Raw genomic sequence first — 13,186 nt, forward strand, 5'->3', positions numbered from 1 at the left:
CATATCCCATCCCTCGTATCTCTGGGACAAGCCTCGTCGCAAACCTCTGAACCTTCTCCAGTTTCTTTATGTGTTTCTTCAGGTGGGGGCTCCATGATGGCGCGGCATACTCTAAGACGGGTCTCACGTAGGCAGTGTAAAGCGCCCTAAAAGCCTCCTCATTTAGGTTTCTGAATGAAGTTCTAATTTTCGCCAGTGTAGAGTACGCTGCTGTCGTTATCCTATTTATATGTGCCTAAGGAGTTAGATTAGGTGTCACATCCACTCCCAGGTCTCTTTCTCGAATCGTTACAAGTAGGCTGTTCCCCTTCATTGTGTACTGTCCCTTTGGTCTCCTATCACCTGATCCCATTTCCATAACTTTACATTTACTGGAGTTAAACTCTAGTAGCCATTTCCCTGACCATCTCTGCAACCTGTTTAAGTCCTCTTGGAGGATCCTACAATCCTAGTCTGTCACAACTCTTCTCATTAATTTTGCGTCATCCGCAAACATTGACATGTATGATTCCACTCCTGTAAACATATCATTTACGTAAATTAGAAAGAGGATTGTCCCAGCACCGATCCTTGAGGTACTCCACTCGTTACTGTTCGCCAGTCCGACTTCTTGCCCCTTACCATTACCCTCTGGCTCCTTCCTGTTAGGTAGTTCTTCACCCATGCTAGGGCCTTTCCGCTTACTCCTGCCTGCCTCTCAAGTTTGTATAGCAGTCTCATGTGCGGTACTGTATCAAAGGCCTTTTGGCAGTCAAGAAATATGCAGTCTGCCCAGCCTTCTCTGTCCTGCCTTATCCTTCTAACTTTATCATAGAATTCTAAAAGGTTTGTTAGGCATGATTTCCCTGTCCAGAACCCATGTTGGTGCTTGTTTACAAACCCAATGCTCTCCAGGTGCTCAACAAGTCTTAGCCTAATTATTCTTTCAAGTATTTTGCAGGGGATGCTTGTCAGTGATACGGTCAGTGTGTGTGTGTGTGTGTGTGTGTGTGTGTGTGTGTGTGTGTGTGTGTGTGTGTGTGTGTGTGTGTGTGTGTGTGTGTGTGTGTGTGTGTGTGTGTGTGTGTGTGTGTGTGTGTGTGTGTGTGCGTGTGTGTGTGTGTGTACTCACCTAGTTGTACTCACCTAGTTGTGTTTGCGGGGGTTGAGCTCTGGCTCTTTGGTCCCGCCTCTCAACCGTCAATCAACAGGTGTACAGATTCCTGAGCCCATCGGGCTCTATCATATCTACACTTGAAACTGTGTATGGAGTCAGCCTCCACCACATCTCTTCCTAATGCATTCCATTTGTCCACCACTCTGACACTAAAAAAGTTCTTTCTAATATCTCTGTGGCTCATTTGGGCACTCAGTTTCCACCTGTGTCCCCTTGTACGTGTTCCCCTTGTGTTAAATAGACTGTCTTTATCTACCCTATCAATTCCCTTCAGAATCTTGAATGTGGTGATCATGTCCCCCCTAACTCTTCTGTCTTCCAGCGAAGTGAGGTTTAATTCCCGTAGTCTCTCCTCGTAGCTCATACCTCTCAGATCGGGTACTAGTCTGGTGGCAAACCTTTGAACCTTTTCCAGTTTAGTCTTATCCTTGACTAGATATGGACTCCATGCTGGGGCTGCATACTCCAGGATTGGCCTGACATATGTGGTATACAAAGTTCTGAATGAATCTTTACACAAGTTTCTGAATGCCGTTCGTATGTTGGCCAGCCTGGCATATGCCGCTGATGTTATCCGCTTGATATATGCTGCAGGAGACAGGTCTGGCGTGATATCAACCCCCAAGTCTTTTTCCTTCTCTGACTCCTGAAGAATTTCCTCTCCCAGATGATACCTTGTATCTGGCCTCCTGCTCCCTACACCTATCTTCATTACATTACATTTGGTTGGGTTAAACTCTAACAACCATTAGTTCGATCATTCCTTCAGCTTGTCTAGGTCTTCTTGAAGCCTCAAACAGTCCTCTTCTGTTTTAATCCTTCTCATAATTTTAGCATCGTCTGCAAACATTGAGAAAAATGAATCGATACCCTCTGGGAGATCATTTACATATATCAGAAACAAGAAACAGTGTGTGTGTGTGTGTGTGTGTGTGTGTGTGTGTGTGTGTGTGTGTGTGTGTGTGTGTGTGTGTGTGTGCGTGTGTGTGTGTGTGTGTGTGTGTGTGTGTGTGTGTGTGTGTGTGTGTGTGTGTGTGTGTGTGTGTGTGTGTGTGTGTGTGTGTGTGTGTGTGTGTGAAAAGAAAAGAAAAAAAAAGAAAAAAATAGTAGTAACAGTTGATTGATTGACATTTCAGAAGCTGGCCGAAAGAGCAAAGCTGAACCCCCGCAAGCACAACTTGGTGATTACAATCACACACACATGTAATGTAATGAATATAGGTGTTGAGAGCAGGAAGCCAGATACAAGGCATCATTTGGGAGATGATACTCTTCTAGAGTCAAAGAGAGAGAAAGACTTGGGGGGTTGATAACACGCCAGACCTGTCCTCTGAAGCCCATATCAAGAGGATAACATCAGCGGCATATGCCAGGCTGGCCAACATAAGAACGACCTTTGGAAACTTGCGTATTCAGAATCATTCAGAACTTTGTATACCACATATGTCAGACCAATCCTGGAGTATGCCACTCCAGCATGGAGTCCATATATAGTTAAGCATAAGACTTAACTGGAAAAAGATCAAAGGTTTGCCACCCGACTAGTACCCAAAAATGAGGGGTATGAGCTATCTTACCTCTGGCCAACACCGCTCATTGAACTACAGGGGTAAGAATTTACGTTGCCCAGTGGTAATCAAATTAAGCCCGGTTTCTAATGCATTCAACCAGGGTGCCTCATCAGAAGAACCATACACGAATTATTATTAATATTTCACCAGGTTGCTAAATCTATCACGTACATAAAAATTATATATAATATATTTCAATCAGTATCTCTATTATATAATTACAATAAACTGGATGGCACAATAAGCTACTATAATATAATAAGGCAGCACACCCGATAATAAACTCAACTACGGCAATATACAGAAACAACACAACAGACACTTAACCAAATTCAGTTGACTCCAGGCCCGCTACCAGCAAACTCAACTTCCAGGCGACAGAGCGTCCAGCTCTACCCCTCCACAAACATGACTAGTGGCAAATTTATATAAAATTATCTTACTTGAATGAGCAACATAACTGTACAAAGGCAAACATAAGAACAACTTTAATATAAATGGTAATGTTGAAATGAATTAACATTGGTAATATATTTTATATAAAACAAATATATTTATACAGAATAATAAAGAGGAAGCAGCTGGCAACTACACAGGTACAAGCTTTTTTCATGTAATCTATCAGGCAGTAGACCCGGACCTCACACGTCCTGTACCTGTGACCATATCGCGTACCATACTCCTCTATGTTGCCAAATATTAGGACAATTTCAAAAGTATATGCACATGCCTTCATACAAGAAACAATACATAATAAATTTTATATTGAGTAAATAAAATGTGAGTATCCAATTAATAGGGATACGTAACACACTTCAACCTTCAAGAAAAAAAAGGACTGGATTGAAGATCAATGGCATTTTTTTCTGAAAGGAGAAATGTGTGACAATTGAAATGTATTGAATTAATCACACATGTTCCTCTGGAGTATGCAAATTTATCTCTCCAGGGTACTATCTCATTAATTTCACTTAATTTTAGGTTATAATTCACTCTCCTATCAACAAGGTTGTCATTATATATTCATGAATGGAAATATCAATAAATGCAACTACTCTCACACGGTTTGAGATGAGATGATACTCACACGATGCGTACTGAGCAAGTACTCACAAGCTGAGTACCCAAATGAGCCACAGAGACATTAGAAAGAACTTTTTCAGTGTCAGAGTAAGTTAGTAAATGGAATGAATTAGGAAGTAATGTGGTGGAGGCTGACTCCATACACAGTTTCAAATGTAGATATAACAGAGCCCAAAAGGCTCAGAAATCCGTACACCATTGACGGTTGAGAGGCGGGACCAAAGAGTCGAAGCTCAAACCCCACATGGACAACTAGGCAGTACAACTAGGTAAATACATTGTCTGTAGTCGAGTGGATGAAAGTGTAATCGCTAAATAATGTTAATGATTAACATATACATGTTGTTTGAAACATATTCAAGATAGTTACTTTTTATTTGCCTCGTAAACTATAGCAACTAACATGCAAAACAAAAAATTACCTGCAACACTTTTATAGGAAATATCAGCATCGATTCAGGCCTGAGACTCAGAGTCTTGGGAGCAAGAGATGGCTGATCTTATACAATTTCTTTCTCAGCAGGATGAGTGCTGATTCTTCAGGGAAATATAAGTAACTTAACTGCTTCCAGAGGATTAGCAGGAAGAAGGAAGTGGGCAACTTCCCCACAACCACACAGCGGCTGGGGAGTTGTGCCGCTCCTATTTTCTTATGAGCGGCTACTTGCAACGAGATAAGTTTTGTTGCATCAAAGTGGGCAAATAATTTACTGAAGTTTACGTCATTGGAAAGATTTAGTATATATTTGTAATTCTTATTTTCTTCATAATGCCAGTGGGCATGTATGGTCATAGCATGGAAACAACATTTTCTAGACGTAGATTCCTGCACTTAAAACTAATGTTATGTATAAGCAGAACGTCAGTAACAACACTGTTACTGACGTTCTGCTTATACATGACTAGACACAGAGATAGAGACACAGACACACAGACAGAGACAGAGACAGACAGAGACAGAGACACGGACAGAGACAGAGACAGAGAGAGACAGAGACAGAGAGAGACAGAGACAGACAGAGAAGACAGAGACAGAGACAGAGACAGAGACAGAGCGAGAACGAGAGAGAGAAAGAGAGGAGAGGGCGAGTAAATATCCAGAAAATCTTTAGTCTAAAAAGTCCCATGATACTCCTATCCAATATCGCTGTAACACTAGCAAGAAAAAGAAGACCAGCACAGGCAGCGTTACCAGATGGGGTGAGAGGCAGCCGAGAATCACAAGGCCAATCTTAATGTACTTCCGTAGGGAGAAGAAAGACGCTCTCTCTTCCCTTATCTGGAAGGATTCATGTGACACTATCTAAATGGTTTTTGTAGCCATATGGCCTACCAGAGAGGAATATAAGGGCTTTTTGTCTTGTAACCTAAGGAAGAGGGAACTGAACATTTTATACTCATAAAAAATTAGTAATCAGTCTCTCTCGTCCACCCATTCTCACATATCTCCTCCATCCTCCCCAACACATCTCCCCATACTCCTAAACACATCTCCCCATACTCCCCAACACACCTACCCATTCTCCCCAACACGCCTACCCATTCTCCCCAACACATCTCCCCATACTCCTAAACACATCTCCCCATACTCCCCAACACACCTAACCATTCTCCCCATACTCCCCAACACACCTAACCATTCTCCCCATACTCCCCAACACATCTCCCCATACTCCCCAACACACCTAACCATTCTCCCCATACTCCCCAACACACCTAACCATTCTCCCCATACTCCCCAACACATCTCCCCATACTTCCCAACACATCTCCCCATACTCCCCAACACATCTCTCCATTCTCCCCATACGCCTAAACACATCTCCCCATACTCCCCAACACACCTACCCATTCTCCCCAACACGTCTCCCCATCCTCCCCAACACATCTCCCCATTCTTCCCATACTCCTAAACACATCTCCCCATACTCCCCAACACACCTACCCATTCTCCCCAACACATCTCCGTATACTCCAAAACACATCTCCCCATCCTCCCCAACACATCTCCCCATACTCCCCAACACATCTCCCCATACTCCCCAACACATTTCCCCATACTCCCCATCACATCTCCCCATACTCCCCAACACATCTTCCCATACTCCCCAACACATCTCATATACTCCCCAACACATCTCCCTATACTCCCCAACACATCTTCCCATACTCCCCAATACATCTCCCCATACTCCCCAACACATCTCCCCATGCTCCCCAACACATCTCCCCATACTCCCCAACACATCTCCCCATACTCCCCAACACATCTCCCCATCCTCCCCAACACATCTCCCCATACTCCCCAACACATCTCCCATACTCCCCAACACATCTCCCATACTCCCCAACACATCTCCCCATACTCCCCAACACATCTTCCCATACCCCCCAACACATCTCCCCATACTCCCCAACACTTCTCCCCATCCTCCCCAACACATCTCCCCATACTCGCCAACACATCTCCCATACTCCCCAACACATCTCTCATACTCCCAACACATCTCCCATACTCCCCAACACATCTCCCCATACTCCCCAACACATTTCCCATACTCCCCAACACATCTCCCATACTCCCCAACACATCTCCCCATACTCCCCAACACATCTCCCCATACTCCCCAACACATCTCCCATACTCCCCAACACATCTCCCCATACTCCCCAACACATCTCCCATACTCCCCAACACATCTTCCCATACTCCCCAACACATCTCCCCATACTCCCCAACACATCTCCCCATACTCCCCAACACATCTCCCATACTCCCCAACACATCTCCCCATACTCCCCAAAACATCTCCCCATACTCCCCAACACATCTTCCCATACTCCCCAATACATCTTCCCAACACATCTTCCCATACTCCCCAACACATCTCCCATACTCCCCAACACATCTCCCCATACTCCCCAACATATCTCCCCATACTCCCCAACACATCTCCCCATACTCCCCAACACATCTCCCCATACTCCCCAACACATCTCCCCATACTCCCCAACACATCTCCCCATACTCCCCAACACATCTCCCCATACTCCCCAACACATCTCCCCATACTCCCCAACACATCTCCCCATACTCCCCAACACATCTTCCATACTCCCCAACACATCTTCCCATACTCCCCAATACATCTCCCCAACACATCTCCCATACTCCCCAGCACATCTCCCCATACTCCCCAGCACATCTCTCCATCCATCCTTCACTCAGCCCTGCTCATCCTCTCCCCACACATCGCTGCACGTAGCGTAATAACTCAGCAAGTGGCCGTAATGTTGGCCATAATACACCTGGGAGACTGACGCACCTGGCAGCCTCCTCAACACTCCGGCGTCCTCGTATACAACATGAGTCCTTTTGGTCAAAGCGAAAACATGCATTTTCTTAAATCATATTTTGTAAAATGTCCCGTACTGACTGACTTGCGACCCTCTGAGTTAAGATGCACCGAATGTAAATACGGATGGAATATTAGAAAGCTCGATATATTTGGCCTGTACCTAGATAAACGATGTAATGCAACAGAAATGTAATATATGCGAGTGATATAATTGTTACTTGAGCATATAAAACGCTGTAATCATCTGAGTGCTCAGTAATTCATGACACCAAAAACGTTTTAGGTCGCTGTTACATGACGAGTCAGTTCAATCAGGTTATTGTGTCGGCAACCTGTCAGCCCCTAGACAGGTCAAAGCCACACCTCAGAGGTGGTAATGTTGACATTTTGGGGAGGGGTGAGGTGTGTAGGAGACCTCCGGGACCAGTATTAAGCTGATAATTACAGACGGTTGCTTGTGTCTTTCCATCAAACCTGTGTTGGTGTGATGGAAGGCGAGCCTTGGCTCTTTGCTTCCCGCTTATAATACCTAAACATTTTCACATTAAGACATATAAAGGATCCTCGCTCTACAAGAGAATAGAATTCGGAGGCCAGACATTACCCAGATCTGTCCAGGCTGGCAGGCAGGCTTGGCAGACACCCCCCCCCCCCACCACCTCTAACTAACTTATACTCAGAAACCTTGGATGAGTTTGGTAGTGAGGTGATGTACTTTGTGTTCCTAAATTATATGTTATGCAATCTCAGAGGCAGTCAGCCGTATTGGTGTCTTTCTTATGCAGCGACTCTGTTCTTAATTAGTATTGATATGTTAAAGTTAAGGTAAATAATTGCCAATCCATATTCTTGAACTATCATGAATATATATGATAATAAAGGAATAGTCTCTTAAGTTGTTTCTAATTGTCATTAAATTTGGTACCCTAAAATCTTAGATTTATTCCTTAATTAAAATTGTTTGAAAAATAGAGTGAAGGAAGTAAAGATTACCACTTGCAGTTATCACACTTATCTTCACTTGGAGATAACAACAGTTGGAAAGAAAGAAATCCATTTTTGTCATTAATTATTAAATGTCGGAGGCAGCTTCTACCTCTCTTTCTCTTGTACAGTACTTTTTGTGCTGTTTTTACTTCATTCTATTTTTCATCTATGTACTTTTCCTTTCACTAACTCCCTCCTCCTTCCCTTCTACCTCAGCATTTCTCCTTCTATACTGTTCTTCCTCTCCCTTTTCTCTCCAGCTCTGACTTTCTATGATGTTTATTAACTTAATTCACAATTAGATAGTAGAATTTGGTACTATTTATGCACTATATAGTCTGAAAAATTCCAGCTAAAAACTAAATTAAATACTCCTAGACTTAGTATAGCAAATATATGTACTATAATAGGACTTAGCGTGTCCTAATATAGGACACGCTAAGTCCTAATATAGGACACGCTAAGTCCTAATATAGGACACGCTAAGTCCTAATATAGGACACGCTAAGTCCTAATATAGGACACGCTAAGTCCTAATATAGACCTAGGAAGGTTAGGTTAGTTTAGGTTTTCTTAATTTTTAGGCAACTTAAATACAGAAACTCTTCCGGTTTGTCTAAATGCAATTGTACCAATTTTTACTTTTTAATTGCCTTATACGTCAGTGTATTGACACTGCTCCTCATCGTTACTCAAAGTATCAGTTGTCATCCACACTTCCTTGGAATTAAACATTCCATTCACTTGGGCTCTAGGAGACTCGAACCGTGGACCCCACGCGGGTGAGGCGGAAGCTCTACCCACCGAGCTATTGAGTACTCCTAAAAAGGAATGTTTCCAGAAGCAAACTTTCTTTCCATACGTTTATGGAAACTTTCCTTATTAAGACTACTTAATAGCTCGGTCGATAGAGCTTCGGCCTCACGTGTGTGGAGTCCACGGTTCGAGTCTCCTAGTGCCCCGCTGAATGGAATTACTCTAAGTATTACCTAAACAGGAAGATTGGCTGGAATTTAAATATATGTATATACATATATGTTAATATAAATAAACAGAAGGTGTACCAGGCGGCGCCCGGGCCTGTCTATATGTCTCTCTCCCCTTCTTCCCGCCCCTCTTCCCCTTCTCTCATCTCTCCCACTGTCCCCTTTCTTTCCTTTATTTCCCCCTCTGTCCACCTCTCTCTTGAGAACTCAAGAACCACCTGTATTATATGTATGAATTTATGCCGCTAACCCTGTCTATGTAGGACAGAGGGAAATGTATAAATTGTGTGTGTGTTGGTGAGCACAGTAAGAGCCCCTGCATTACCTCTTACACAGAAACACAACCAAGTGAAACAGAAGTGTTAGCAATAAAGCAATTAAAGTTAGTCTTCAGCTATATTCTTACTCCTGTTATGCCACATTTCCCAACATTATGGAACAGAACATTAACTCAATGAAACGTGTTTACGGAGGAGAAGACAAAATTAAGCCCAATAATAAGTACCTTCCGTATGAAGAGAATTTGAGAGAGAACTTGCAGTCTCTGTGGTGTAGTGGTTAAGACGCTCGCCTGGGGATTCGCGAGCGCTTTGTCCTGGGTTCGTATCCTAGCCGGGAAGTATTTACTGGGAGCAAATCCTTAACTTTAGCCTCTGTTTAACTCAACAGTAAAATGGATACTTGGTTGTTAAACGATTTTTCGCTGGGTCGTATTTCAGGGAACATAGGATTAAAGACTTACTCGAAACGTTACACGTACTAGTGGCTGTACAAAAATGTAAGATCACTTGTATATATAAATAAATATATGAATACAAACTTGAACAAGTTTAATTTAGACTTTCCAGAAAGGCGAAGACTTTTTGGGAGCATGGATGAAGTTCACAAGTGTATTAAAGGGGCATAACAAAGGGGATTAATAAGGTAGTAAATATATCTCTCTCTCTCTCTCTCCTTCTCTCTCTCTCTCTCTCTCTCTCTCTCTCTCTCTCTCTCTCTCTCTCTCTCTCTCTCTCTCTCTCTCTCTCTCTCTCTCTCTCTCTCTCTCTCTCTCTCTCTCTCTCTCTCTCTCTCTCTCTCTCTCTCTCTCTCTCTCTCTCTCTCTCTCTCTCTCTCTCTCTCTCTCTCTCTCTCTCTCTCTCTCTCTCTCTCTCTCTCTCAGCCGAGACTGTATTCCATGTGTCTGCCGATAATATAGACCCTGTGTCAGCCGTGATTCTGCTCCCTGTATCAGCCGTGACTATACTCCCTGGGTCAGTCGTGGCTATACTCCCTGTGTCAGCCATGACAATTCTACCTGTGTCAGCCGTGTATATATTCCCAGTCAGCCGTGGGTATACTTAGCAAGTATAGTCAAGGCTGACTCATAGGGAGTATAGTCACGGCTGACAGGGTACACAGGGAGTATAGTCACGGCTGACAGGGTACACAGGGAGTATAACCACGGCTGACAGGGTACACAGGGAGTATAACCACGGCTGACAGGGTACACAGGGAGTATAACCACGGCTGACCATGGAAGTATAGTCACAGCTGACACAGGGAGTATAGCCACGGCTGAACATGGAAGTATATTCACGGCTGACACGGAGTATAGCCACGGCTGACACAGGGAGTATACCAACGGCTGACAGAGGGAGTATAGCCACGGCTGACACAGGGAGTATAGCCACGGCTGACACAGGGAGTATAGTCACGGCTGACAAAGGGAGTATAGTCACGGCTGACACAGGGAGTATTGCCGCGGCTGACTAAGGGAGTATAGTCACGGCTGACACAGGAAGTATAGTCACGTCTGGCACAGGGATTATAGTCACAGCTGACACTGAGAGTATAGCGACGGCTGACACGTGGAGTATAGCCAAGTCTGACACAGGGAGTATAGCCACGGCTGACACAGGGAGTATAGATACGGCTGAAACAGGGAGTATAGCCCTTATGACACAGGGAGTATAGCTCTTCTGACACAGGACGTATAACCACGGCTGACACGGAGTATTGTCACGGCTGACTCAAGTAGTATAGTCACGGCTGACACTGTGAGCTTAGCCACGGCTGACACGTTGAGTATAGCCACGGCTGACACAGGGAGTATAGCCACATCTGGCACAGGGAGTATAGCCACGGCTAACACAGAGAGTATAGCCACTTCTGACACAGGGAGTATAACCCCTTCAGACATAGGGAGTATGACAATGACTGACACAGGGAGTATTGTAACGGCTGACGCAGGAAGTATATTCACGGCTGAAACAGGGAGTAAAGTCACGGCTGACACAGGGAGTATTGCCACGGCTGACAAAGGGAGTATATCAACGGCTGACACAGTGAGTATAGTCACGGTTGACACAGGGAGAATTGCCACGACTCACACAAAGAATATAGTGACGGCTGACACGGGGAGTATACCAACAGCTGACACAGGGAGTATAGCTACAGCTGACACAGGGAGAATAGCCACGGCTGACACAGGGAGTGTAGCCATGGCTGATACAGGGAGTAGAGCCACGGCTGATACAGGACGTATAGCCACTTTTGAAACAGGGAATATAGCCATGGATGACAAAGGGAGTATAGCCACTTCTGACACAGGGAGTATAGCCACGGCTGACACAGGGAGCGTAGTCACGGCTGACACAGGGAGTACACCCACCGCTGACACTGGGAGTATAGCCACGGCTGACACAGGGAGTGTAGCCATGGCTGATACAGGGAGTAGAGCCACGGCTGATACAGGACGTATAGCCACTTTTGAAACAGGGAATATAGCCATGGATGACAAAGGGAGTATAGCCACTTCTGACACAGGGAGTATAGCCACGGCTGACACAGGGAGCGTAGTCACGGCTGACACAGGGAGTACACCCACCGCTGACACTGGGAGTATAGCCACGGCTGACACAGGGAGTATAGTTACGGCTGACACAGGGAGTATAGCTACGGCTGACACAGGGAGTATAGCTACGGCTGACATAGGGAATATAGTCACGGCTGACACAGGGAGCATAGTCACGGCTGACACAGGGAGTGTAGTCTCGGCTGACACAAGGAGTATAGCCACGGCTGACAAAGGTAGAATAGTCACATCTAACAAAGGGAGTATACCCACGGCTGACTCTGGGAATATATACACGGCTGACACAGGGAGTATTGTCCCGACTGACACAGGGAGTATAGCCAAGCCTGACACAGAGAGCATATTCACAGCTGACACAGGGTGTATATCTATGTTTGACACAGGGAATATAGCCATGGCTGACATAGGGTGTATAGACAAGGCTGACACAGGGAGAATAGTCACGGCTAACACAGGGAGTATAGCCACGCGTGACGCAGAGAGTATAACCACGGCTGACACAGTGAGTATAGTCACGGCTGACACAAGGAGTATAGTCAAGACTGACACAGGGAGCATAGTCACGGGTGACACAGGGTGTATATCTACGGCTGACACAGGCAGTATGGTCATGGCTGACACAAGGAGTATAGCAACGGCTGACACAGGTAGAATAGTCACAGCTGACACAGGGAGTGTAGTTCCGGCTGACAAGGGAGCATAGCACCGGCTGACACAGGGAGTGTAGTCACGGCTGACACAAGGAGTACAGCCACGGCTGATACAGTGAGCAGAATCACGGCTGACACAGGGTCAATATAGTCTCAGCAAACACATGGAATACAGTCACGGCTGACACAGGGAGTATAGTTACGGCTGACACAGGGGGTATAGCCACGGCAGACACAGGGAATATAGTCACGGCTGACACAGGGAGTGTTGTCACGGCTGACACAAGGAGTATAGTCACGGCTGACACTGGGAGTGTAGTTACGGCTGACACAGGGAGTATAGTCACGGCTGACACAGGGAGTATAGTCACGGCTGACACTGGGAGTGTAGTCACGGCTGACACAGGGAGTATAGTCACGTCTGACACAGGGAGTATAGTCACGGCAGACACAGGGAATATAGTCACGGCTGACACAGGGAGTGTAGTCACGGCTGACACAGGGAGTGTAGTCACGTCTGACACAGGGAGTATAGTC

The 13,186-nt window shown here is 45.2% G+C and overlaps 1 protein-coding gene across 1 annotated transcript; it reads left to right on the top strand.

Annotated features, from left to right (window-relative positions):
* The first annotated feature begins 11,337 nt into the window (after window positions 1–11,337).
* LOC138353045 (ice nucleation protein-like) lies at window positions 11,338–12,702 on the top strand. The gene has a single exon (XM_069305682.1). The coding sequence runs from the start codon at window positions 11,338–11,340 to the stop codon at window positions 12,700–12,702; it is 1,365 nt and encodes a 454-aa protein (XP_069161783.1).
* The last annotated feature ends 484 nt before the right edge of the window (window positions 12,703–13,186 follow it).

Source organism: Procambarus clarkii, chromosome 56 (genome assembly GCF_040958095.1).
Source record: "Procambarus clarkii isolate CNS0578487 chromosome 56, FALCON_Pclarkii_2.0, whole genome shotgun sequence".
Lineage (NCBI taxonomy): Eukaryota > Metazoa > Arthropoda > Malacostraca > Decapoda > Cambaridae > Procambarus > Procambarus clarkii.

What these genes read in the sequence shown, in the direction of transcription:
- LOC138353045 (XM_069305682.1), top strand. Translation starts at nt 11,338, where the DNA reads ATGACTGACACAGGGAGTATTGTAACGGCTGACGCAGGAAGTATATTC.